The sequence below is a fragment of the Talpa occidentalis genome, unplaced genomic scaffold (assembly GCF_014898055.3).
Source record: "Talpa occidentalis isolate TD23 unplaced genomic scaffold, MPIMG_talOcc4v2.1 talOcc4.17, whole genome shotgun sequence".
Taxonomy (NCBI): domain Eukaryota; kingdom Metazoa; phylum Chordata; class Mammalia; order Eulipotyphla; family Talpidae; genus Talpa; species Talpa occidentalis.
Window position 1 is genome coordinate 20,102,937 of NW_023601754.1, and position 27,789 is coordinate 20,130,725.

Consider the following 27,789-nt stretch of genomic DNA (forward strand, 5'->3'; position numbering starts at 1 on the left):
GCTGCCTCCCACGCTGGAAGCAATAAGCCAGCTCTGTTAGTGAATGGGTGGTTAAATCAAGGAATATATTGAAATGTAAGTTGGGGACTTTAGTCTCTTGCATCAGGGGGCCTGGTGGAGGGAACCCCCATTAAAGCTATGCTGTGCCTGTGGCAGCTTAGCTGAAGGTGAAATGTCAAGGTCTCCACACTGCTGGGGAGCTGGTAGCAGGAGGGGTCCTTTGCGGAGCCTTGCAAGAGTTTGTCTCTGCCAAGACCAAGGCCAGGTGTTGGAGAACGCCCTCCCAATGTGCCAAGTGCTGGCAGGTGCCACTCCTGCCCAGGTCCAAGTGTTTCAGGAGGATTAGGACAGGTTTGTGGACACCAGACCCCAACATGGGCTGTATCAAGATTATATGCCTTCTTGGCTAAGAGCTTCCAGAGCTGGGGTGGGGGAGGCAGTTTTGTCCAGAAAATGCCGTTAACGGTAGAGAGCAGAAAGAAAAGGACCATCCCAGCTAGTTCCCACGAGAAGGCTGGAAGGGGAGGGCTAATCAGAGGGCTTGCACTGACTGGGCCTTCCAGCTCCTGGCAGGGGGTGGTCCAGGAAAGAGGGCCTTAGGGGAGGAATGGAATTCTAGATGCTTGGTTCTTAGGGTATCTGGAACCGGGCTTGAGGTGTGAAAGACACCTCGGAAGGAAACGAGAATAAGGGAATTTGACCTAGCCAGCAAAATTGGATTTGCTCGGCAATGAGCAGGAGAGAAAGAGGCAAGTGACTGGGACATAGTGGCCAGAAGCATCAAGAATCACAAGGATCTAACAGTTTTGCCCTCCAGACACTTCTGGCTTCTAGAACACTCCCCCAGGGACATAACACACCAGTCTCTGCCTAGTGCTCTGAGCCCTTCTTCTCAGTCTCAGCCAGTGGGCTGGACCCCTGCATTTCTGCGAAGGTTTTGAGTTACATATATTTGATGGGCGAGGCAGCCCCCTCCAGATCGTCGTTGACATCACCCAGGAGTTCATGTTCACTGAGGGAGCTGGCGTTTTGCAGGCGGCGGAGGCGCGCCTGAAGCTGCTCCTGCTCCTTCTTGAGCTCCAGGTAAGAGTGCGAGAAGGTGTGGAAGATGGATGTGGCCGGGAAGGCCATGATGAGGATGCCGCTCAGGATGCTGCTGAGGGCCACCATCTGACCCGGCACGCTGCGTGGGACCATGTCTCCATAGCCCACCGTCGTCATGGAGATGACGGCCCACCAGTAGGAGGCCGGGATGCTGGTGAACTCCAGGACCCGCCCGGACTCGTTCTCGGCCACGTAGACCAGAGGGGAGAATAGGGTGACCGCCACGCAGAGGAAGAGGAGGAGCAGGCCGAACTCGCGCGTGCAGCGGCGCACGGTCAGCCCCAGCGTCTGCAGCCCCAGCGAGTGGCGCGCCAGCCGCATCACGTAGAGGATGCGCAGCGCCCGCAGCACGCGCAGAGCCAGCCCCACCTTCTCCAGGTAGGAGCCCCCGCCGGGCCGCTGGCTGTCCTCCTGGGGCTCGTCTGACACCACGAGGGACACGTAGTATGGGGAGATGGCCAGGATGTCGATGATGTTCAGGGGTCCTTGGAAGAACTGGCACTTGTTCTGGGCCTGCACAAACCGCAGACAGAACTCCAGGGAAAACCAGGCGACGCAGACCGTCTCCACGATGAAAATGTAGTAGCACTTCTGAGAGCATTCACCCTGGGGGAGGAGAGCGACACAGCACAGGCTGGAGAGTGGACACAGTGCTGCATGTGGAGCTCCCTGACCATAGAGGAATCTATATATTGTCTACATGCTAAACGATGTATTCTCCCTTTATTCTTTTTTTCTCTATCACATCTATCTGTCTATCTATCTATCTATCTATCTATCTATCTATCTATCTATCTGTCACCTGTATCCATTAAGCTTGTGCCATAGACTTAGTTGTGCCATAGACTTAGTTGTCCGCTCAAACCCTCTCTGTACAGCTGCAGCTGAGCATACACCAGCCAGCCACATCAGAGACCACACTTTCCAGCCTCCCTTGCAGTTAGGTGTAGCCATATGACTAAGTCCCCATCTACAGAACAGGCACAGAAGTGAAGTGTGCCACCTCCAGTTCTAGGATTTTAGGTGCTAGTGTGAGTCCCTGTACACACTTCCTCCTCTTCCCGTGGGCCCTTACAACATGGAAGTCATGCAGCTCAGCTTAGGACTGATAGACTAGACCAGTGCATTTGAAGGTGGAAAAAATCTGGGTCTCAGAATGAGGACTGCCTTTCCACCGAGATTCCTTTTAATGAGAGAAATCGACTTCTGCTCTGTTGAAAGCCACTCCGTCTTGGAGCCTCTGTTTCAGCAGCCAGCTTTCACCTTACCTAATGCAAACTCCTCTGTGCTCCATGCACTGCCTTCCTGCCACCACTTCCACATTCCAGTGTTACTGGAACAGGCAGCACGACATCATTTCATGGCTTAGGAAGCGGTTCCCAGAGGAGATGATGTACCTGAGTTCTCAGACATAGTAGATGGCCAACTCCAGACCCCTGCCCAGTTCTCTCAGTTTCACTGTGCTCTTTTGTAATCTTTTTTTTTTTTTTTTTTTGCCCACCAGCCCTCATTTTTTCATCCCACAAAGATAGATTGAAGATACTTTGTGCCTGGCACCAGGTTAGGTGGTAAAGCAGATGTCACTTCTGGGGGCTTGCAGACTGGTGGGGCTGAGAAGACTCCCACATCCACCCAGAGAGCCCTGTGACGTGTGATCACAACTATTCACAAAGGATCTGTCTCCCTCAGGAGAGCCCAGCGATGTGGAGGAGGTGGGTACAGGAGTCCTGTGAATTCTCTACTTTGTCCTTCACGCTCCCTGCCCCTTCACTACTCCAAAAGTGGGCCTTAAACCCAAAACATCAGCCTCCCCTGGAAGGAAACACAGAATCTTGGGCCTCACCCATCCCTGAAGAATCAGACTCTACATTTTAGCAAGATCCCTAAGTCACTGGTATGCACACAAAAATGTTTGAGCAGCTCTTGTGAAGCATAGTGCCTCTCAGCCTCGGCTGCACATTAGACTCACCTGGGGGCTCAGGGAAATTTTGAAGTCCTGCTTGAGACACAAGAGATTCTAATTTAATTGCTCTAGGTTTTAGCCTGAACAGCAGAACTTTCCAGAAGCCCCACAGATGATTCTAATGTGGAGCCAGAGTTGAGAACCTGCTTCTAAATGTGCGTGTGTATATATTTATGTGATGATTGTACATATGATGGATTATTCAATGAATGACCAAAGCCAGTTCCCTGAGAAGCAAGACGTTGACAACTGCAGTTTTCTTTGGATTAAAATGCTCTGAAGTGGAAAAAGAAATTATTTCCAGTGGCTGGGCTCACAAAAATACTAAACTGAAATGTCCTTTCTGGCTGACTGCTGCTGATGGAGAAATCGACTGGTTCAACCCAACCTCTATAAAGTCTGGGTCCTTCCTCCCTGGACGTCTGTCTGGCTCGGCAAAGGGTGGGAGGTGGCGGGAGTGCTGTGGTGTATGTGTGGGCCAGAGTGATTGTGACCAGGTTCAATATCACTGACTGGGCAGAACATTTGTCCCCTCTAACTTCCAGTTCTCAACTCTAGGAGAGTTGTGATAAACGGGAGAGATAAAAAGTAACGTGCGTGTTAACACGAGTGGTCATGATGTGCGCACTAGCTAGCGGGCTGCACTCCTGCGGGTGCCAGATTCTTCACAGCACCTTTATGAGCTGACTCACGGCTCCCAGACAAGGCCTGCTTGGTCTGGATGAGGGTCACAATACTCTGCTCCTATCACTAGATTTTTCAGGAAGCTGAGGAAGGTCTCACTTTCCTGGGGACCTCACCCATGCTGAGAGGTCTTTGCTATGCCTGTCAGGGATTTGCTTCAGGATCCTGGAGTGCTCGGGAGTCTGGGATTCCAATTTGCCAATCTTGCTCCAGACTTGCCACAGTCACTCCTCTCTCTGTGTCAGTTTCCACTGAAGAGGTTGGAACAGAATCCCTTTTCCTCGAAGTTGAATCAGAAACCTCCAGTGTAAGAATCACTGAGGGTAACCAGTGTTACGAATGCAGGTTCCTGGGCCCCAAACACAAAGTCCAAACCTCAAGGTGGATTCCAGGAATCTGCATTTTGTAAGCTCCCACTTGACTGGGAGGATCCTGGAAGTTTTTCAGACACTGTACCAGATTGTCACTACAACGCCTCTTTTGTCACAATATTCTGGAAGTTCCCCTTGACTAAGGAGACTCTTGTAGCCTGAAAATAACCTTTGCAAAGATGGGACACAATAGCTGGGGAAGGTGACTCAACAGGCGAAGAAGGCAGCTGGGTCCTCCCTGTGCCTCCTTGCTGGCGTTTGACTATTCCAGGCATGTACTGCTCCACAGCCTGCCTCACCGGCCGCCTCTCTGCACTGCAGCAGGCTTTGCAGCATCACCCACCTGCTTGCTGCTCCACTCTGCATCCTTCCCCAGCCTCCACCACCCTTTGTGGGATAGTGGCTGGCAGCGGGGTGGTGGGAATTCACGGGGCTTGAGTTGAGGATATAATCCCCAGGGCAGTCAATCTTTGATGAAAAATAGATAAAAGGGGAAAGGAAGGAAAGAAAAAAGTTGCTCTTTCCCTGCTGAGGAGTTTCTGGTTGTATTTTGTAGGGAAGGTGAACCATTAGTTCTGGTTTGCCTAGAGCTTTTTGCATTTGAGCACAGAAAGTCCCAGGTCACCAGAGGCCCCTCAGTTCTGGGCAAACAAGGAGAGTGGGTTGCCCTGTTGGTGGTGCCCACATGCAGTGAAGAAGAACATGGATGGACTGGTCCTAGAAGGTGGGCCGAGTGGATAGTGGGACACAGATGCCTTTCAGATGGGCCATGGGGCAAAACATGCCCAACATGTGCTCTCATTTACGTGAAGTTGAAGAACAGGCAACACTCACCTACACTGGATACAATCAGCAGAACAGTAGCTGCCTCTCCCTGGGGAAGAGGATTGACTGTGAAGGGACATGGGAGAAATTTCTAGCCTGGAGAGAATATTCTTAAAAAGAGTATGGGTTACACAGGTACAGCCACTGGTTAAATTGTACCACAAAGATTTGTGCTTTTTGAGGTATGTAAATATACCTATAAAGATGTCAAATAAAAATAAAATTAATGATATTAACAATAAGTGATTGGATGAGGAGGGGGTGGGGGGAGAGATCATGAATGGCAGATTGTGACCAATTGTGAAAAGCGGATACTTGGAGGTTCATCCTATCATTCTGTTTACACTGTAAATGCCTGAAATTTTCCATCATGAAAAGTTTAAAAAACTCCGCATTGGAAGTCACAGCCTCTCCATGCAGAATAGTGTGGCTGTGAATACAAAGACAAAAAAAAAAAAAAAAATTATGGGGGAAAGTAGAGCCCTCAAACATTGCTAGTAGAAATATAATATTGCTGCTGTGGAAAAGAGCTTGTGGTGTCTCAAAAAAGTTAAGCATACATTTGTTACATGACTCAGCAATTCCACTCCTAGGAATATACCAGAAGGAAGCAAAAACATCCATCCATGCAAAAATTTGTTCAGCAATACCCATAACACATGATTCACCATAGCCAAAAAAATGGAAACCACCTAAAAAAAAGTACTCAGCAACTGATGAACAAATAAACACAATGCGGTCTGTCTACACAGTGGAATATTAGTCAGCCATAAAAAAGGAATGAAGCATCAACACATGCTTCCTAGAGAAATTTTGAAGACCTCATGTTCTGTGAAGGAAGCCAGACACCGCAGGTCAGCTCTGGGATGGTTCTATTTATATGAAATGGCCAGAAAAGGGGAGTCCTTGGAGGTAGAGTCCACACGGTTGCCTGGGGTAGCTGGGTTGGGGAGAAGGGAGAGTAATGGATAGTAGATGTGGGATTTCGTCGGGGGTGACAAAAACATCCTGGAATCAGGTCCTGGTGGTTGCACCTTTAAAAGGGTGAATACTATAATGTGGATTATATCTTAGTTGAAAAAAGACCAGGATGGGAATCTGAGGTGGCAGGATCAGTCCGGGTGAGGTGGCGATGGGTTCTCACAAGTATCCCCCGCCCCTTTCCCAGCGCTCTGGAGCAAACCTGCACAAGAGGCTCTGGAGTCAGAGGATGAAGTCCTATCTCTGGGGTCCACCTGGCCAGGCTGCCCAGCAGATGACCACACGGGCAGGTTCTAGAAGTTCCATCAGGGAGGGGATTAGGGCCAAAGTCTTGACCTTGGAGCTTGCCTGGTACCCTTCTGCCTTTCCTAGCATTGCCTGCCAGTGCCCTCTGGGGAATGCAGCCCTTCTCTCCTCCAGCCCAGTGCTGGCCCCACCTGTCCCTTCAGCGGCTGGGCCTCCAGCCGCCGCCTGGCAACTTCCTCCATTTGTACCTCTGATCTCAGGTCTCGGCTGGGTTGTTTCCTCCAGTCTGCTGACTCATTCCTTCCTGGCTTCTCCTTCTGCCACCTCTTCCACACCACCACCCATGCCCCTTCTACATCTCTCCTGACGTGCCCTCGCCTTAAGCTGCAGTCCTCCCTCACCTGCCCCCCAAAATGGGGGATACTGTGGAACTAAGAAGATGGGGGACAGGGCACTGGGCATGAAAAGAGGGGAGCAACAATGGCAGAAGGAAAGCATGAGCTTCATGGTTAGATGAGGTAGGGATCCAAGAAATTTGGAACAGTTCTTTTTGATAAGCAAAGAGGGAGACTCAGCTGGAGAAAAAACCCCAAAACCCAAAACTAGATTAAGAAAAATTCCCTAGAGCTGTTACCAAATGTCAATGAACAGAGAAGTGACCGAGAGCTCGGCAGTCCTGCTCGGAGCTGCTTTGTGATCCAAGAAAGGGATGGGGGGGGGGTGCGGGGAAGCTGACTCTGGGATGAGGCTTATGAAAGGCAGGGAGGTGGAGGTGGAAATTGCAGCCGCTAAGATGAGCTTCATCTGCGTGAAGACATTGTTCCAGCGAAGGGTCCCCCATAGCTTCACCTTTTCTTAAAAAATAAATCTCTCTGTGACTTCCCTCACCAGCCCTTCACCTTAGCAAGATGCTGACACCACAGTGCAGGATGGAAGAAAAAGCGAGAGGCAGCACCCTTGAGGTCCTGCAGCCCCTGGGGCACTTTACACTGTGCAGTTCAGGGAGGAACATCCCTTGCTGCTGATGACCCCCAGCAAACCCTTGGGGCAGGAGCGGTATCTAAGTTGGGGTAAGAAAGGAGAGGAGGTGGATTTGCAGATTTGTGCCTCTTCTTGGCCCCACTGCATCCCCAGCATGGTGGAGATGCTCAGAAAGGGCGAAGGAGTGAAGGATGATGAGAGCCACTGGAAAGGAAAGAGGACATCTGAGTCATCTAGCTGTTGCCATTTGGGTTCAATGGAGCTGGGAGAAAGGCTGATGAGCACAGGAAATGAGCAGGTGGAAGGGGTGTGGGTTCAGTCCCAAGGGTGGGTAACAGCATAGTGGGTGTTTGCTCAGAGCCAGCACATGATAAATAGCCTCCTTCAGTCCTTATTGTCACCCTGAGTAGGTGTTATTTGTAATCGAGGAAATAGAGGCAGAGAGAACCAAGGGGCGTATTCAACGGTAGAGATAAGCAGCAGCTGAGCTGGAATTCAGACCTAGGATTAGCAAACTAGAGGGTCTGGCTTTTTCCTAGGACTTGGTGCTGCTGTCCAGTTACTGGGGATATCTTGGTTGCAGTAAAGCAGAAGGGAGAAGTCAAGGAGAAGTGAGTGTTACACTGCAGCTGATTGTGACCTTCAACCTTTTCCAGGGGGAGGGAAAAGTACTCTGACCAGCAGTGTGGAAAGGGTGCCAGGGATGACTGACAGGGTTGACTATCACAGAGGAAGCCATGGGCAACAGGAAGCAAAGAACCAAGCCTTCATCAACGGATGGATGAACACACTGTAGCATATACAGACAGTGGAATATTACTCAGCCATAAAGAGGAATAAAACACCGACACACATTACAAAATGGATGAATCTTGACAACATCATGCCAACTGAAAGAACCAGACACAGAAGACCACATACTATAGGAATCTGTTAGGTGAGGTGTCTGGCAGAGGGAAATCCATGGAGACAGAAAGTAGCTCAGTGGCTGCTGCAGTGGGGGCCACAGGGAGTGAATGCTGATGGGTATGGGGTTTTATTTTGGATCAGATAGAGATGGTAGCTGCACAACATTGTGAATGAACTAAGTGCCACTGAAGAGTTCACTCTAAAATGGTCCAAGATGGTAAGAAACCTTCTTACCTCACACCCAGAGGAGTATACTCCAAAACTTATGGAAGGAACAAATAAATAAACGTTGTGATTTCCCATTAGCTAGTACCTAGTTAGCAAATGATGACGATGACTATTAACATTTATTGAACATTTCTCATGTGTCGGCATTGTTCTGCGGCTTTACACGAATTACTTTCAACTCTTACCATAAACCCTGGAGGAAAAGGCTAATAGGGTCCCTACTTTATAGACAAGGAAACTGAGGCTCAATGAGGTGGAAGGACTTCCCCAAGGGGGAGGCCAAGATTCAAATCTGGAGTATGAGCATTCTGAATGTTCCTGCAGAAGAGAGCTTCTGCTGCCAGGTGTTCTACTGGACAGGCAGGTGGCTCAGCATTGCCCTGAGGTCAGGTTTTGGAGCCAAGCAGAGGTGAGCTTAAACCCAGCTCTGCCACTTATGAATTCGAGATAAAAAAGAGTGGTCACACTTCCCTGACCTCAGTTTCCTCATCTGTAAAATGGGGGCAGTGGTGTCATCTACTTCCCAGTGCTGGGCAAGGATGAAGGAAGCTCATGCCTTTGAATACAGCCTCAGGGTAGGGGCTGGGGGGCTTAATAAACCTACATTCTTTGATGTAGGAACGAGCTCCCCCTAGGAATCCAGCAGAGTTTCAATGAGTCTTAAGGTGCAGAGGCTATTGGCTCGGTTCTTTCTGTCTGTGCTGCCTCCTCTTGCCTTTTAATTTGTGTCTAGGACACAGACCTTCACCCGACTGCCAGCTGCATCCCAAGGGACACTGCTGTGAAAAGTTGGATGAAAAAAGGAATTTTTCCTTCGCATGTGTTCTAACTCTCCAGCCCAGGGTCACACCTCTTCCGTGTCTGATGAAGGCGTCCTGTGGGTGGGAGTCCTGGGACTCTGCCAGGGTTCCTGGGGAGGACTAGTCCTGCATCTCCCAGAAACAGCCTGTGCCAAGAGCAGCAGGACTGAAGGATCACTTTCTTGCCGATGGCTGAGGGCGAATTCGAAATACCAGGCAGGTATGGCAGAGAGAGCATCATTTTGTAAAGTAAATGGATGGACACAGACTTGAAAGAGCAAAGACCGCCCTGCCCTCAGCCTCCTGACTCTCTGAATTATGATCTAAACAGAAAATGTTTTTTTTTTTTTTTTTTGAGGGACGCGCCTCTTGCCTGCAGGGCAGCACATCCAGCGGCCTCGTGAAGGCAAGGCAGAGACTTGTGCTTTCTCCATGTGGGCACAGTCCTCCCAGGAGTGGACATGGCGGTCTGAGTCCTCAGCTCACACTGGGCGCCACCCCTCTCACTCTCATGTGATTTTCTGGGTCACATTAAACCAAGCCTGGGTTCATACCCTTCATAACTGCCAAAGCATTAGGCTTTGACAAGACCTTGGCTCCTTGCACAGGCTAGGAGCCTGGAAATCCCACTGGCATGTGGAAATGTGAGGGTCCCTAGCCCCTGGAATCAGGGGGTCCCTGGTGGGGTAGGATTGGAGGCCAATTACTTTGTCCTGATCTTTTTACTGCAGAGATCACATGTAAATATTTCTGTGAATCAGCAAGCTTTTAAATCATGTGATTCTGCGCTACAGAATGAGAAAATGCCTGTGATCGGAGCTATGGTCTCCACAGGGGCTGGGGGGTGGAAGGTGGGGGCTGGGGGTCGGGGAGCTGTTCCAAAGTCCAAACATTTTGGTCGGTGTGCTTTAGGACAGAGCACTTATAGGTTGGACAAGATACACTTTATTCCACAAATATTGATTCAGAACCTGCTCTGTGTGAGGTTCGGGGTGATTTTCCATCTAAGATCTTTCTATCTTGAAAGTTCTCTGATCCTACCACATTGCCCCGGGATATTTCTTTCAGGGACGGGCACTCACGATGACTGACAATGGTTATGAACCACTTGCAAGGTGCATTGTCTTGTTCATTGACTCTCTCCATCTGCCATAACATAAGTTTCATGAGTGAGGGTGATGGGGAGCCATAGAAAAATAGAGGAGAGCCCCAATATTAAAAATTATTAAACAATCCAGATTTCAGTTGGAATAATCTTCCCAACAAAATGTTAGGTTCTTATCTCATTTTTCAGACCATCTGCCCCCTGAGGGGTCTTGGGGTCTCCCTTAACTCCCTGAAAACAAAAATTTTTATTTGGCCTCTGGGGCAGGATCACTTATAAATCAACTCATCTGTGTTTCCCCATCCACAGAGGCAGCAGAAGCAACTCAGGAGCAAAGCTGCAAGCCGGGAAACAGGTGTGAGAATTTCTGCCGTCTATAGGATCTTCACTCTGCAACTTTGAGGACGCTAACTGCTCTGTGCCTCAGTTTCTTTATATGAAAATGGTGCTAGTATACCCATGAGGATGTGGGCTCGGGAGGCAGGATTTGATGCCTGGCCTAGTACTTGAACAAAGTAGTTACTCAGTATGCATGTGTGTCAAATGCGTGACCCTTCATGGTACTGCTACCCATTTTACAGGGGGAGAAAACTGAAGCTCAGAGAGGTGAAGCTATCTGTTTGTGGTCACACAGCAGGGAGAAGCAGAGCTGGACCTGTCCTGCTCACTAACACCAGAGGCGACTTTGTCAATCTCCAGGATTCGCTTTCAGAGGCTGGACTGCCAGGCTGGACTGGTACCCCTTCCTCCAAGGAAAAAAAATAACAAATTTTTTATGATTCCATGGGGCTAAATATGAACATAACTCGTGCTGGATCATATTCATTTTTTCCCTTCTTGTTTCAAAAGCCAGTAAAACATTTTCATGGACCCTAATTCTCAGGGTCCCTGGGCGCTGTGCGTGGGAGAGGAAAGTCCCCTGGTCAGAGGCCACTCACCTTGTCCTCCTCGGCCCTCAGGTCGGGCATGGTGCTGACACACAGGCTGACCGCCGTGGTGGCCACGAAGAGGATGGAGAGACAAGCAAAGACCTTCCCGGGAAGTCCCGACTGTGGGTTTTCCACCATCTCCCTCAGCCTGCTCATGAAGAGCCCCCAGCGCGAGGTGTGGGCGGCCGGGCCACAGGCCTCCCTCTGCCTCTGCAGCACCTCCTCACGGCGCAGCTCGGTCAGCTCCTCCAGCTTCTTCAGCAGGGTCCGCAGGCAGCACTTCTCCAGGCGGCTTTCCTCGATGCCCCAGTAGGTGAGCTCCTCCTGGAAGGACAGCGCGCACATCTCCCGCAGGAGGACCAGCTTGCCGGCCGCCAGGAAGCTCACGATCATCCCGAAGGCACTGGGGCTCCTGTCGAAAAAGAACTCCTGGTTGTCCTCGTCATAGTCGTCGCACAGCTGAGCGATCTCCTCGTGGCTGCGGCAGAACTTGAGCTTGCTCAGGCGGCTCAGGGGAAACTCGTCCAGCGTGCTCCAGGGGAGGAGGTACCTCCTGCCCCCCACGTTGACCAGGATCTCCTTCTTCAGGTCTGAAGTCGGGGAAGCGTCCAGGGTGCCCACCCTTCGGGCTCTGCGGTAGTAAAGGCCCTTGATGGACGAGGTCTTCACAGGGCCGGACAGGAGCCGACTTGAGGCGCTGCCCGAGCAGGAGTAACCGTGTCCTGGGTGCAGGCCCCTGCCTCTGGAAGGCACCCGCATCTTTGAAGAGGTCCTGGCACCCAAAAGGAAAAGAGCAAGAAGAAGGGGTGGAAGGGCCAGTCTCAGGGCAGATTTCTATACATCATGGACATTTCCTTAGGTCTGCTTTCCTGCATCTGTGTCATTCATTCATCGGTGTCAGATTTACTGAACACCTACTTTGGGATCCATCAGTGAACAAAAGGAGACAACGACACCTCCCCAACTCCCTGCCTGGTGGAATATATGCTTTTATCTCAGAAGAATCTCCCTGGAATGGATATTAGGTAAACTGGGACTTGGGAAACTCAGTCCAGAGCTGTCCCACTTCCAGGCTGTGTGGTCTTGGGCATGTGGCTTAACCTCTCTGATCTCAGCATGGTTCATCCCAATGACAAGACTTGTACTGACCTTGCAAGGTATAGTCAGTAAGAAAGGAAGAGGCTCCGAGTCTACTGCCAGGTCTGGATCCCCGTACTCTGCCACCACAGGTGGGTCACTTAGCTTCTCTGAGCCTTTTCCTTCATCTGTGCAGCTGGGGTGTTTTGAGTGCTCACCTCACTGGGTGTGGAAAGGGTTACATGCAGGTATATGTTCTTAGATGCTTCTGATGAGCCAGGCCCTGGTCTTCCTATATTAACAACTCATCACACCATTTCCATGAGGTTGATATTAGTTTCTCTGTTTTATAGATCAGGAAATTGAGGCACAGAAGGGCAAAGTAACTTGCCCCTTGTTAGCAAATGCCTGACATCTGGTGAAGCCCCAGCAGGCTCATTTATTGAGGAGGGCTGAAGGAAACGAGAATGTGACAATAGCTCTCCCTATTGCTCCAACCCACCCCCACCACCCTCTGCTTCCTCATCTGGAAGAATTTGCTACCAATGACAGCACTCCTCTGTATTCTGTGGGTGCTTACCTCAGCCTCCCTTGCTGTGTGACCTTGAGCCAGTTACTGACCCTCTCTGGGTCTCAGTCTTTTCTGCAGAATGAAGGGGCCTCACAGCTGTCTAACATTTCAGACCAATGGGGGCATTTGACTTACAATAGGGTTTTAGATTGAGCCCGGGCAATAATAAAAAAAAACTCCACAATATTTCGCATCCTTAGCATCCTGCAGCCATTTCCTATACTATGCATTCTAGCCAGAACGGTTTCCAAAGTATCTATAACCTTACATCCCAGGATGCATTCCAGTCAAGAGTAAAATTCGGTGGCTGAATGGAAATAAAAGTTCATCTCAATTTCAGAGCCAGCTGGATTCCGGCAGACGGCGAGGGGTTGACTCACAGCTCATGTACTTCACACTTGCTCACCACACACCATTCTGTTATTCTGCATGCGTTACTTCGCTGACAACAGCGGGCCCCAGGAAAATGAGCAGCCTGCAGAGAGGAGTATTTTGAAATCTGGGGAGCCCTTCCCAAGCATTCTCATTTCCCAAATGCAAAAAAAACAAGACCCAAGAGAGGCGATGACTTGTCCAAGGTCACACGGTGCCTCAGAATCCACCCAGCACTCTGTTTCCCAGCCTGCCACTCTTTCTCCAACCCCCTCCCCAAAAGCCCCTTCTGCAGTCACTGCACAAACCCCACTTTACAATCCACTGGCTGCCTGACCCCCAACCACTCACACACAGAGCCCCTTCTGGAGCTGGGGGTTGGGGTGAGGGAACCTCTCAAAACAGCACTTTGACCAACCTTGTTTACCATCACCCTGCAAAACCCCAGCCCTCCAGCAAATGCTAACTTCTTCCCCAAAGTTTGACTCACCCTCCTGTCTCAGGGAGCTGTTTCTCTGCCAGGCAGAGCCCATGTCTCCATGCCCAGGGAAGAGGAAGTTTTGTGGTGGAGATGAAAGGGAAGAAAAGAAGAATCCCCAACACAGCAGTTTCTGGCAGAGTTAGTTTCCAACCTCTCTTCCCTTGCGCCTCCTCCAGAAACCAGAAGTCCATTCACTCTGCATCTCCCTCTCCAGTAGCTGCAGAACAGCCAGGTGTGTCTGGGGGGGTGGTGAGGGGGTGTTAAAAAGACCCTCCTTTCCCCGTGAGAGGTGAGGATCTAAGGGGTTCATGCCAGGAGGGAGCCGGACAGCTGTCCTGCTTCAGCAGCGGGCTCTGCCCTCCCAGCCCCACGGGACTGCCACTGTGGTCCTGCAAGGGGGGGGGCGGGAATGGGAAGGGCTTAGAAATAATCTCTCCATCAGTCAGGCAGCAGGCAGGAGCAGCAGCAGCCGCACTCTGCCAACAGCCTGGAAGGCATAGAGAGCTGTCCTCACTCCCCGCCAAGAGGTGCATGACTCTCAGAAGAAGCAGAGGCCAGCTTGGGGACGGGGCATCTGCAGCAACTGTTCCTGGCATCCTGGAGGCAGCTCAGGGTGTGCTGATGATGGGGAACTGCTCAGGTAGAGGCTGCAGAAGGAACTCTGTGCTGCTTTTAAGCAGCCCAGGCCCGGAATGGGTGCACAGAGAACCCAGCCTCGGAGTGCTGGTGGGTGGGAGCAGGGAGCTCTGGACACGCTGATGGACCAGGAAGGGGTGTGAGTTTATAGTCACACCTGACTCACCTGCTGGGGGGAAATGGCCTGGTGACCTTGAGCAGGTGACTTTGTGCCTCTGAGTGCCTCTGAGCCTCAGTATCCTTGTTTATGAAAAATATAGGAATGAGGGGAATTTCCCAGCGGAAGCCACAGAGCAGTTTCCTTCTGTGAGTTTGACTGTGCGATAGATGTGACAAGGAAGAGGTATAGTTCTAAGGCAGGTCCCAGCCTCTCCTCTGCGCTGCCATGCTGTGTGTCTTTGGTGAGTCACTTCACCTCTCTGGGCCTGTTTTCTCAGAGCACAAAGGAGATTGAGGAAGCAGTGATGGCTGGAGATGCAGAGCCATCTTCTTGTTTAGGCGCTCAGAGTACATGCCTTAATTTTTTTAAGAGGTACTGAGGCCCAGTCTCTTGGCTTCCCAAGTGAGTTATCCTTACTTGGGGCCTGACGGTCCAAGGGAGAGGCTCCCTCAGAGTCTCCTTGGGGGTGGACTAAACAGCAACTAAACAGTAACTTTGAGTTCTGATGAAAGGATCTAGGAGTGAGGAAGTTATGAATTTGAGCTTCCTCGCAGATTCCTGGAGGGGGTGCAGGAGCTGCTGGCCCCAGGGGTCGTTCTATGTCCTGAGCAACCCAGGCAGGAGATGAGAAGCCAAAAGAATGAAATTTTTCAAGTGGTATTGCTGGAAACCCAAGGGTTCTGTAGAGGCGATTGAGAATTCTGGAGTGGGGGGTTACCAGAGGGAGGACAGACACATGAGGCTCCCTGCCTGCCACCCTGGCCTCCCCAGGACAGCACCTCCTGATCTGTTTCCCATAGTGAGTTTATAAGTGTAACATCCCAAATGCCACGATGCACAGATGCACAGACCCACCACCTCCACACAGAGACTCCAGGGTACCTGCTAGCAGTGGAGATGCCATGCCCTGTCCCCTGACCCCCAGTTCTCTCAGAATCTAACACCTGTCCTAGATTAGATGCCCCAATTATCTCTCCAGCTCATGCTATTTCCTCTTCTCTCTGTCTCTTCACTCCCTCCCCCGCTCCAACTCTTTATTATTTATTTGACGTAAACTGCCTGCCTAAATCCCACCCTCCCCCAGTTTTATCCCCCTGCCTCTCAGTTCTCTTGGGATCTGAAGTGTGTGGGTTGAAATCAGGAATTTTCTACTTCCCTGCTGGATGACCTCAAGCAAATTTCTTAACCTCTCTGTGCCTCAATTTCTTTATCTGTGAAATGAAGATGACCGCACCCGCCTATTGATGTACCAGGAGCACTGAACACAGGAGGCACTTTGAAGAGAGTGAGGCGAGAAACTAGTCCCCTTTAAGTGCTTCTGTGAGTGTGCTTGTTCACAATTTTGTCCAAGTCACCCAGGAAAGAGTGTATTTGAAGAAATGCATTAACAGTATTTTCACAGCTATTACAATTTAAAAAAGAAAATGGACACTGATCTAGTATAAGCCCTTGGAACCCCCAGAGGAACTTTCTCTGACCGGCCAGGCTCGGTCAGGACTGCCGATTCAGACTCTTGCCTGGATGATACACAAAGGTATCATCTTGTGGTTCTGGAATCCAGAAATCTGAAGTGGGTCTGTGGCACTAGAGCCTGGCCTGTGTTCTGGGTGGGGTCTCCAGGGGAGATCCCATCTCCAGCTCCTCTGGGCTGCCCGCAGTCCTTGGCTAGTAGCTGTGCCCCTCTGACCTCTGCTTCTGTCCTCACCTCTGTCTCTGAACTCCTGCTTCTCTCTGATAAGCACCCTGGTATGACCTTGAGCTCTTGCATCATCCAGGATGGCCCTAATGCAATCACATCTGCAAATCCCCTCTTGCCATGTAAGGTGGCACATTTGTGTGAAGGATTTAGGAGTGAATGTGTTTTAGCCCAGCCAGAGCTATGTTAGACCAAGAAGCTCCAGGACTGCAAGAGAATATACATCTGTGCTGCACTCGGTTGCTGAATTTTTGGTATTTGTTACCAAAATGGGATACGAACAGCCATGGGAAATGGAGCTGAGCCTGGCTGGGGAAAGGGAGGCAGGTTGCAAGTAACCAGGAGAAATATTTGCACAATGTCAAGGGGAAGCTCCTGCCTTGTCTGTGCGCCAGGTCCCCACGCTTGCTTCCAGAGAGTAGGATCCAGCCATCCATGCAACAAACATTTATCGAGGACCGAAGCTCTCAAGGCTGTCACATGGTGGCTGTGTGACCTTGGGAAGTCAACTTTCCTCTGTGGGCTGCAGGAGAGTCAGGGGATGCTAGTTCTGGGATATCATCCAGTGTTGTTGTCAGGAATCCACAAGTTCATGCACTTGAAGCGCTGATTCCAGTGCTGGGTACACAGGAAGATCTGGCTAAGAATTTGTTTTAATTGAGGTACAATCGACATATTGCATTGTTTCAGGTATACATCATAATTATTTGCTATTTGTTTACAAGTCCATATGACCAAGATAATAAGTCTAACATTCGTCCCCACCTGTAGGGACAAAGAGTTTTTTTGTGTGTGACAAGTTTTTTTGTGTGTGTAACTTTTAAGATCTATGCTCTTAGCAATGTTCTAATGTGCATATGGTATTATTAGCTATAGTCCTCACGCTGTACATGACATCCCCAGGGCTTATTTATTTTGGGACTAGAAGTTTATACCTTTTTCCCATCCAATAAATTATTATTTTCATCACTGCCATTACAGAAGCTTGAAGTCTCCTGATAACAGAGCATGAGAAGAGCTGGTGTAGATCCATCCCCAGGTGCAGTGAGCCAGCCGAGGTGAAGAAGAAACTACGGTGTGGTAATAAATGACTACAGCTAACTCTCTGAGCAAAGGTAACTCTTGATTTTTAATATTTGCCAATAACTGTGGTGAAAATACTTCCGCCATGGCCAGTTTCTTGCAAACCACATGAAAGCAGAGCAAGGAGGAGATGCTAATGATGGACTCTTGCAGACTGTGCCAGTAGGTTCAAGTCCATCTATGCAAACAGCAATCGTGGGAGGCCAGGGAAGGGCAAATCCTGATGGGCAAGGAATGACCCTGACAGGCAAATCAGAACCAGAAATGATGGGCTTCACTACCTTGATGAGGGCAACTAGGTTTACAGTAGCACGGGGGAGCCACTGAAGATTAAAGTTGAGGTTCTCCACCCTGGAACATTGTAGCATCACCCTGGGAGATTCAAAAAAAAACCCAACCAACTCCAGTGATGGGGCCACATTCAGATCAGAACTTCAAGGTTTGGCATCCACACATAGGATTGCTTTGAAAGTTCCCTAGGTGACTCTGATGTGTGGCTGGAGGGAGTGAGTGATGGGATGCGAGGGCATTTTCCAGAGCACATTCTACCTCACTCAGCTACTGCTGGAGGCAGTGTAACTAGGCACAAGCCTTCAAAAGGGTCATTGGAACTCGTGCTGAAAATCAGGTATGTAGACACTCTCTGACCTACACACTCTCACATCTAGGAATCTGTTCTGCGGATACACTTGCACATGTGCACAAAGACTGTATAAAGATACTCATTATGGCATTGTTTTTGATAGCAGCAGATTGGAAATGGCCAAAATATCCTCATCAGGGGACTGGTTAAATAAAGGTTGTAAAGGCAAAAGGAAGTTCTGCAGCCGTTAAGGAGAAACAGGGGGATCCATATGCACTGAGGCAGAAGGGCCAGCAAGAGCCACAGCAAGCAGGGTGCTCAGCATGTCACACTGAATGCCCCAGTTTGTATAAAAATAGACAAGAAGGGGGCATACGTGTGCATGCAAGGAATGTTTATTGCTGAAAAATGGGTAAAAAACTAGAATCCATGGTTGCTTCTGGGGAGGGAACCCAAGGGACTTTGGGAAATAGTGAGAGGAAAATTTCCTTTTCATCACATTTTATGGGATGGCATTTATTGATTCAAAACTTCTTTTAAGTTAAATTAAAAGACATCTTGGCAGCAGTGGGAGGAGGAGGCAACCTGGAGGAAAGAGATCATTTATCAGACCTGGCTGGAGGAGATAAGGAAGTGACTAAGACAGTGGCGGTGGGGCTGGAAGGCAGGGAGGGTGGGAGAGGCGCCCCATCAGGAAACAGGGGGAAGGGGCTAGAAACAGGCAGCTGGTGGGTCCTGCCCGTCCTTCAGCTATTTCAGCCCCAACCACAAGATATCAGGGAGGTCAGGTTAGCGTCCAAGGCCCAGGGCCCCACTGGAGTGACCAGATCATGGTCCTTGACCATGGGGTCATTCAGAATGACATGATTGGGGAAACTGAGGCATCTCAGTAATTTCCATTATGGAGTTGAAGTAAAATCACACTCATATCATCTACCACTGAGAGTCCCAATGTCAAGTTGCCTCCAGGAGGATGACACAAAGCAGGTGTGTGTGTGTGTGTGTGTGTGTGTGTATGGGGTGAGGAAGGGTGGGCAAAATGAGGAACGCAAACCCCAGACTCAAACTTGGAATGTGGGTCCATGTTAGGGCATCTTTGCACTTTGGAAGAAGAGCTGTAAACCTGATTTTTATGCTAAAGCTCCCACATTGTAAATGTGGCTAACTATGTAACTAAATTTATGAACTAAATATATAAACTAAATTTATAAAGCACCATGGAGCTAAATGCAGGGACGCTTAAGAGACCCAGCAATTCCTCTCCTAGGTGAATTCCCTTGGGAAGTACTTGCACAAAAGCCACAGGTGACAAGGCTTGTCCCAACACTCCCTACAGCTGCACACTGGAATGTCCACCCATAGGAGAAAGGAAATCATGGAAGTCACCCAAAAGGGTGCATGGCGTAGCCAGAATGGCGCCGTTACGACATGGGAGAATCTCACTCTCCCTAATGTGAGTGAAAGAAGCCAGACGCAGCCTGGTCCCAGTGATTCTCAAAACAGCAAAACAAATCTATGCTGATGAAAGTCAGGAACACACTTTGGGGGTGCACAGTGGCTTTTGGGGGCTGGTTGTGCTGTCCCATCTATTTCTTCTGGGGGCTGATTACAGTGTGTTACATGCAAGTGACTCATACTTTAGCATTATCTTATATTTAAATTTTAAAAGTGGTGTTGCTTTCAGCATCTGTCCTCCACACCCTGTCCCTCCAACCCCCAGTCTCAGAGGTTACAGCCTGGGCTCCTGCTCCGGGTTTCAAATGGGTTGAATCTGGCAGGCTTTCAAAGCTGTTCCAGGTTCAGAACTCTAGTTTTGGACCACCACGCTGAAATCTGCAGGAGCTGGTCTTTACCTGGACCGGGTCAGCTTGCCCGCCCTCCCTCATGGCTCCCGAGGTGCTGGGGGAGAGAGTCACGGAGAGGTTTGCCCTGCTACCTTCCACCTCCCGTCAACCTTCCGTTTCTGGAACAGAGGAGATAGATGGTTGAACCACTTAGAGCTGCTTTAGCTTTCTGTTTAAAAATATTGCTTCTGCTGTAATTCCCTCGTGAAAGATCCCAGATCTTTTGGAAAGCATCTGCCCTTGGGCAGTTTGCAGGAGTTGGAGACTGTCCGGGAGAGGCCCTGCTACAAGGGGACACGCTGCTGTGTGTGAACACTGGCCGCTGAGCTCTGGCAGCCGCATCTTTTCTTTGGAGGAGGGTCCCCTGGGTGACTGGAATATTTTATATTCCAATTGGGGGATTACAGTGCAGAAAAATGCACTGGGGACTCAGCTCCCTGCCCTCCCTCACCCTAGGGCTTCTAGTTTTTTATTATGACATTTTCAAACAGGAGGGGAAATTGCAAGACTAGTACCCTAGTCACAACCCAGGCTTGTGATGACTGACGTTTTATCAGATTGGCTTTCTATAGGAATATGCTTTTTTTCTGAAACATTTCAAAGTAAACTATAGTGTCTGTGGTTCTGAGATCTTTAGTATAGACATCCAGAAAAATAATTTTCGACATAATTGCAAAACCAAAACCACTATCACATCTAACACAATGAATGATAATTAACAATAATTTCCCAGTAGTGTCTAATACTGAGTCCATAATCAAGTTTCTCTGTCTCCAAAATGTCTTTTATAGTTGCTTTTCAAAAACCAAGATCCAGTTAGGGACCACTTATGGCACTTGATATTTCTTTACTCTTTTCATCTCCAGCAGTCCTCTGTCACCCCAGCACCCTATCCCTCCAAACCCAAGAAGCACAAGTCTCTGCACACGTCCCAGGGAAAGGGTGCTATTCCAGATAAATCTGGGGGTGAGTCAAGTAGACTCCTCTCCAGGCAGGGCGTGAGAATTACTGAGCCCAAGGCCAGGAATCTGGGCGCCTCAGATCCCATATCTCCTTTCAGAGCCTGACGTGAGACGTGCCTCCTGAGACTGAGGTCTGGCTCTTGGAGCTAGCTGTGATTGCTCTACTTCTTGCCTCCTGGATCCCCCATTTCAAAGGTAGCTCTGTACACCATTCTGGGGGAGCTCAGCCTGGTTTCAGTGCGTCTCTGCACCTTCACCCAGGCCCCACTTAGGGGGTGATGGGAGTCTTGGTGTTGTCATGGCCTAGTGGCAGAACATTCTTCTGCAGGAGTGGAGACTCTCCAGGGTTAAAGGGACAGGAGGTCAAAACTCCAAATAACAGGGGATGAGACTTTCTGAGCCTGAGGTCAGCCCTCTGGTGCTGGAGTGCTCGGAGTACTCCTCCCAGGAGACACAGGCAAGAAGAAAAGCAAGCCTATTCCTCACTCTGGAGACCTCATCTCCCAAAATACCCTGTTTCTCAAATGCACCCCATCCCAGATAAGAAGTATTTTGCTTTGCAAGGATATGGGAACATATTTATTTATTATTATGCTTATGAATTCGTTTGGCTGTGAGGAGCTCATTTAATTGATAATTGGCACGGCTCCTCAGCTCACTGGACTCCCAAATGAGACAATAAAGTGGCATATCGCTTTTAAATGTTATGAAATAGTTTGGATGTAAAGTTGGCCGATGGACAGATGAAAGGTTAACCACTGAGATTTATATTAATAACAGTTGTTGTTGCTCATGATTTGGAAGATTCGTTTTCAGAATCATGCTTTTTTTAGTGGGCTTAAGGATTCTGACGTCTTGGAGGCCCTGGGGGCCTGATGGAGGCAGGAGAGGATGGGCCTGTGGGAGCCAGCAGGGGCGGAGAGCCTCAGGTCTCCAGGAGGCAGTGCCCAGGTGGGTAGACAGAGACCAGGTTCAAGTTCAGGATGTTGGGTGGAACAATTTTAGAAATGCTGAGGTCCCAAGCACCTCTGGCAGTGTGTGGCCCAGGTGACTAGGGTTCCTCCCTGTGTCTCCCAGGAGTGTCTGAGTACCCCCAGAGTGTTGAGCTCGGGCTCAGCAATCCTCACCCATGTCATTTGACATCTTGACCTCCTGCCCCTTCAACCCTGGAGAGACTCCATTCTTGCAGGATAATGTCCTGCCATGAGGCCGCGGTACCACCAAGACTCCCATCATCCCCTAGGTGGGGCTTGGGTGATGCTGGCATCCTCCTGCCAGAGGCCCACTGAGTGGTGAAGCACTGGAGTGTCAGACAGTGGGTGCTTGTGTGTCCTTTCAGTGTCTCACTGTGGCTTCAACTACCAGGCCAGCCTGGGTGGTACTGATATTCCATTCTCTAAGGAAGCATGCTTTTGTTTGATTGTCTTTTTACTGTTCATTACTATTCATTCATCCTGAAGTGAACATGCTAACTTGCAAATTTGTGTCTGGGAGAGACAAACATAATTTCTGTTGGTAAGAAACCCCCAAAATGGTACCTCCCTGGTGGCCAAGGAGTTAAGCATCAGCATCATCACTGCATTGGCCTGAGTTCAATCCCCAGCCAGGGAGCAACCCACATGGCGCAGTAGACCCCTCCTGTCTCACCCACTGCTCCCCTCAGCAGTATATTTCAGTCAATCCACCTGATCTTCTCCCCATTCTGTCTCTGGTGAATCCGCTCACCCCCCCCACACCTCTGGGCTACACCCCAGTTTTTCTAAGCTAAAAAATTAAAAAAGAAAAGAAACCCCAAATATGATGGCTCCAATTCCCCGCCAACACTGGAAGGGAGGGATGTCACCTAACTTGCAGTCATGACAAAGTGCCGGGTTCCTGCACAATTTCCTACCTCTGTGGTCACTTCTAATGACTGAGAACAACTCACATCTCATAATAAGCTGCCGGGCTTTGTGAGAAGTCCAGGACAGAGTAGGCCTCTGGATGCAATTTTGTTCCCAGGTGGCCCTTGGGGACTCATCCAGTCTCAATATCATCTTTTTGTTGTTCTTCCAGTCGTGGGGTGGAGCTTCTGGTAAGGTGAGTCCATGAACCGAAAAATTCAATAAGAAAAGACGATTCCTGCTACCTTGGGTAAAATCAATGGAAGAATATCCATCAAGGTGGCCAGTTACGTCTGAATGCTGTCTGGACTTCTATCATGTTGATGCATAAATGATTTTTAAAAAATATACAAAGCTCAAGTATCATATGGAGATTAATCTTGCAAGCTCTGGAGCCTGAGTGCCTGTGTTTAATTCTCAGTTTTTTTCACGATTATTTTGATTCTCTGAAAACTCAGCTTCCTCAACTTTAAAATGGGGCTAAACATAGACCAATAGTAACTTCCTCAAAGGTAGGATTGTTGTCAGAATGAAATATGACAATGCCTGTAAAGCATTTAGCATCATGTCCTGCATAAAGGAAGCAGTCAAGGTTAGGGTTATTCTCATGGAATTAGTAATATAACTTAAGAGATAAACTGGCTTTTAACTATTTCTAATATCCTGACAACAGCTTCTTGAGTGAGTGAATGAGAGAGTATGTGTGTGTGTGTGTGTGTGTGTGTGTGTGTGTGTGTTTGTGTGTGTTTGACCAGGAGCATAAACCCAGTTTTATTGCTGGAAAAATCCCATAATTTGCTTTCCACACCCTTTAAGAGCTATTTACTCCAGACATATTCTGCCTTCATGAAGATTTGGAAGAATCTAGGGCAGTGATTTTCCTCAGAAGGGAGCGAGAAGGTCACCAGGAAAGTACACCATCCTATGGATCCTCAATATTCCAGAGAGAACACTTAATCAGGCAAGATTGAGAAGCTAAAAGCAACAGAATAATTGACCTGGTTAAAAAAAAATACAGAAGTTTCTCCTCTGCTGGAACACAAAAACATTTGTTATCCTAAAAGGAAATGTCTGTTTGCCTTTTTTGGCTATCAGCAGAAATTCTGGCTTTTGTACCCAATACTCTGTCTAGCTGAATAATAGGAAGGACAGACAGACTATCAGTTGTATAGACAGAGCAAGTCTGGATGAGCAAACAGTGGTGGCGAAGTGGAGTGATGGTCTTATCTCAGTAGAGTGGAAGATGGAGACCTTGACAGCACTGTCGTGGGGGCAGGGCTGGCCTGGGTCTGATGAGGTGGACTCAAGTCTAGCTATAGTGCCCTAGTCAGAGCTGGAAGTTTGTCAGTTATGCTCCAGGCATGAGGGCTGGCACAGAATGGTCATAGAATAAGCACTGGGTAGGGCCTCCCTGGTGGTGCAAGGAGTTAAGACGCAACCTATGCAGCTATCCACAGCCACTGCAGTATGAGTTCAATACCTGGCCAGGGAGCTACCCACATGGCACAGCAGACCTCTCCTGACTTGCCCGCTGCTCCTCTCAGGAATGTATTTCAGTCAATCTGCCTGTTCTATTCCCCACTCTGTCTCTGGTGAATCCTCTTAACCCCCACACTTCTGGCCTATACCCCAGTTCTTGTATGCATAAATAAAAAATCTTTAAAAAAAAGAATTAACACTGGGTAGATGGATTAGTAGATGGATGAATGCATGGATGCTTGGATGGATGGATGGATGGATGGATGGATGGATGGATGGACAGATGGATGGATTGATGGGAAGATGGGTGGATGAAGGGTTGAATGGATTGCTATGTGTCTGTATGAATTAATGAATAAATGTGTGCATGCATGTGTAAATGGGTAGACGAATGGATGGATATTTGCATATAAGAATAATGGATGGATAATGGATTGGATGGATGGAATGCTGTGTATATGTATGTATGAATGGATGAATAGCTGGATGGATATTTGGATGGATGGATGGATATTTGGATGGAAAGATAATGGATGTATGCCTGGATGAGTGGAAGCATGCATGCTGGGTGAACGGATGGGTAAATGACTGAAGGGATGTTTGGATGGGTACATGGATCCATAGTTAGGTAGACACCTGAATAGTGGCTCTAGCATTATTTTCACTACCCAATGCTGCCTGAGGATCTTGAGTCTTGGGTATTCTTGCGAGCTCCAAGACCTGTTCAATAACTAGACTAACTAGACTTGGACATTTTTGGGCTAATTGAGATAACTGAATATGTCTTGACATGAGAGGAGGTGAAATCTTTCTGGAATGAGAAGGTTGGAATCTGTTAAGCAGATTTGTTAAGGTTTTTTAAATATGGGTTATGTCTATCTATATACTTAAATACAGATTCTCCAAAAATACTATGAAAATAAGCTATTGAGAAATCAAAAGTGTAGTTGAGAGCACCGCCTTGGAAGGGAGAAGGCAAAGATATAATTGTGATGTTTAATTTTATATATCCACTTGACTGGGCTAGGGAATGCTGTTAGCTCAGTATACTGAGGCAGCTAACAAGCAGAACAGCAGCGCTTTCCTAACTCCAGACCCCAATGTACAGCTTGTCCATGCTGTCATTTGTCATTTCCAGAGGAACAGCAGTCATTTTGATAACCTCCAATTCTGTTCTCCAATCAGTGAGGGTAGAATCCAATTTAGCTGTGGTAGGAATTTAATTGCTTTCAGTGGTACCCCTGTACTCTGACTGCAGGTGTCAAGGCCTTTGAAGATTAAAGCATGAAGAGAAATAAATTATTTAAGAAAAAGCACCTTAACTTGAGACAGATGGCAAAACCAGGAGGTCCAACTTGTGGAATATCAGTGGCAAACTCTTTATGTTTGATAACAGATGGAAGCAGCTGATGTCAGCATAACACGTCATTTAGATGTGTGTTTCAGTCTAACTTGAATCGGCAGTTCTCTGATGCAGGTATAGCATCCAGTCCTATAGGTAAGGATGCCCAGACCCAGAGAGGCCTGCCTGAGGTCACACAGCTTCAAAAGACTAGAGCAGGAATTTGAACCCAAGTTCAAATTCTCTATGTCTTTTAGGTCCACTGTTCCTCCATGTTGGGGCTGATTCTAGGCATGATATATTCATTCCCAAGGAAGGCATTCAGGGAGGCGCCCCCAACTCTCACTTTTCCTATTGAAGATTTATCGATTTGAGGCTGAGAAGCAACCATTTGCAAATGGATTTAGAAAGAAAAATAAATCCCACGATGTTGATGGGGTCACTTCAACTATCAGAAATTTCACAGAAGACTCACTGTTGCTTTGGGTGGAACATGGGCTATTAATTACGGAATCAATTGGTCATGACAGCATGGTAATGAGGCGATGTAATGGGCTGCACAGTCTAATTCTGATCCTGTGTGTGTGGAGAAGCCAGATTTCCATTGGTTTTCAAAGTCATCAAGTCTGATTGTCTTCCTGGCTTCAAGTTATTAGACGCCTGGGGTTGATGTAATTTTGAGAGGATGAGCTGGTAACTGGGGTTTAATGGGGCAGCATTTGCAATTTGGTTAAGCACTGGGTAATTGGAAAAACCCACACAGAAGCACCAGCACAGCTCCTCCGAGTGGTATGGTTTCCGGCTGGATGCTTCACCTTTCCAGCTAAGTCTTCATTGCCTCGTCGTCCCAGTGGGACATGTGTCTCCAACATGGCAGTGTTGTGGCAGAGAGGCCTGCCATTGCATCCTGGGTGCATAGCAAGTAATCAGTAAACATTCACTGCTGTTTTCCTTGTGCCAGGTAACAGGTTGTATTGTGCGTGCTTGCACACATGTGTGTTTGTTAAGGTCACAAGATCAGTTAGAGATTAGGAATGGGATGCCAGAGAACCCACTTCTCATTGTAGTGCAGTTCATTGATGATTCTGAAATCCTGGGAAACTTGCTTATCTTCTTTGGGCCTCAGTTCCTCTGTCAATAGAAAGGGCTCAACCTAGATTATCTGTAAACTTCCTACTTATTTAAGACATTCTTAGAATCTATAATTCCTATCCCAAATAATACCAATGGTATTATTCTCATCAATAGAGAAGGAGCTGGTCACAAACACAGATTGGCTGGGTGGAAATGGGAGGCAATAGGGATTAGAGGGGATTGTGGTGCATATAGGAGGATGAGTCTTATTTTGGGGTTACCCCTACTTAGGAACAGCTAATGGCAACCCTATGGGAAACAGGCTCCATACTACCCAATTTTTCAGTTGGTCCAAGAGAAGTCATGAATGTGGATTGTTATGGAAAAGTTTGCCATTTTTAAATGTCGGCAACTAATTAAAAAGAAAAATGTAAATACCTGACATCTCAAACAACATTGTTTGAGCATCAGATTTGGATTCAGCCTATATTTGTGACCTTGAACCAGCATAACTCCAGGCCAATATAATGCTCTTGGCTGCTGTGGACACGGGTGTACAGATACCTACTTGTATTCCTGCTTTCAGTTCTTTTGGATGTATACCCAGTAGGGAAATTGCTGGGGTTTATGGCAATGCTCTGTTTAATTCTTTGGGGAAACACAGATTTAGGGGAAACACAGATTTAGGGGAAAAGCATTTTTTAGGACTTCTTTTTAAAGATGAACTGCCTATGTCCCCTCTGCTGATATTTGTTGTCTAGTGGTTTATTAAATGTAGTGGACCAGATGTTGCCAGGATTACTTTGCCCTCATGGCCTGGCGGCTCTCATAGCCTTTGACTTTAATCAGCTTCCCAACTGCTGCAGGTCAGAGAGAATCCATGACCCCATGGAGCCAATTTTCTTCTTCTACCGTAATATCCGCTGAGCACATGGCCACCCAGAACAAAGACTACGTTTTCCAACCTCCCTTGCAGTGAAGTGTGGCCATGTGACCGAGGTCTGGCCAATGGGATTTTGTGGACAGTCAACACGGTGGCCTCTGGGAATCTCTTTTCGGTGATGTCTGGCCCTCTCGTCCCCTCTGCTCCCATTTCTCCCTTATCCCTTTCTCCATACCATTGTCTGCAGTTGTCACTTTGGACTGAGGACATGGTCTAGTGTTAGGGTTGGAGGACTGGAGCAGAGCCACCACACACCCTGCACTGCTAATGTTTAGCTTTTGATGCGAGGGTGAAGCAAGCGGCTGTCTGGTTTAAGTCAGTTATTTTGGAGTCACTGTTGCTTGTATGCAAATCCAGTCCTGGCTGATGAGCCAGTCATGCTAGTGGCTAACTCTATGTCATATCCTCTCTATGAACTGTTGACCCTCAGAACAACCTTAATAAAATAGGTGTTCTCAGTTGGGGATGATTTATGCC

At 48.4% G+C, this 27,789-nt stretch overlaps 2 protein-coding genes across 3 annotated transcripts in view; one reads left to right on the forward strand and one right to left on the reverse strand.

Moving 5' to 3' along the window:
• Positions 1 to 262: 262 nt before the first annotated feature.
• Positions 263 to 13,936, reverse strand: KCNG4 (potassium voltage-gated channel modifier subfamily G member 4). Of its 2 annotated transcripts, XM_037516258.1 has the most exons (4): positions 13,637 to 13,936; positions 13,043 to 13,249; positions 11,136 to 11,898; positions 263 to 1,710 (listed from the first exon to the last, which is right to left on the reverse strand). In XM_037516258.1, the coding sequence occupies exons 2-4, from the start codon at positions 13,054 to 13,056 to the stop codon at positions 943 to 945; spliced, it is 1,545 nt and encodes a 514-aa protein (XP_037372155.1). In that variant the 5' UTR covers positions 13,057 to 13,249; positions 13,637 to 13,936; the 3' UTR covers positions 263 to 942. The 2 variants fall into 2 exon arrangements, with proteins under 2 accessions (XP_037372155.1, XP_054553007.1); XM_054697032.1 differs by lacking the exons at positions 13,043 to 13,249; positions 13,637 to 13,936 and adding an exon at positions 12,784 to 13,022.
• Positions 12,006 to 27,789, forward strand: part of WFDC1 (WAP four-disulfide core domain 1) — a 53,486-nt gene continuing 37,702 nt past the window's right edge. The window contains exons 1-2 of the mRNA XM_037516261.2: positions 12,006 to 12,355; positions 17,101 to 17,234. The gene's annotated coding sequence lies outside the window, so the exon portion shown is untranslated. The remainder of the gene's footprint in view (positions 12,356 to 17,100; positions 17,235 to 27,789) is intronic.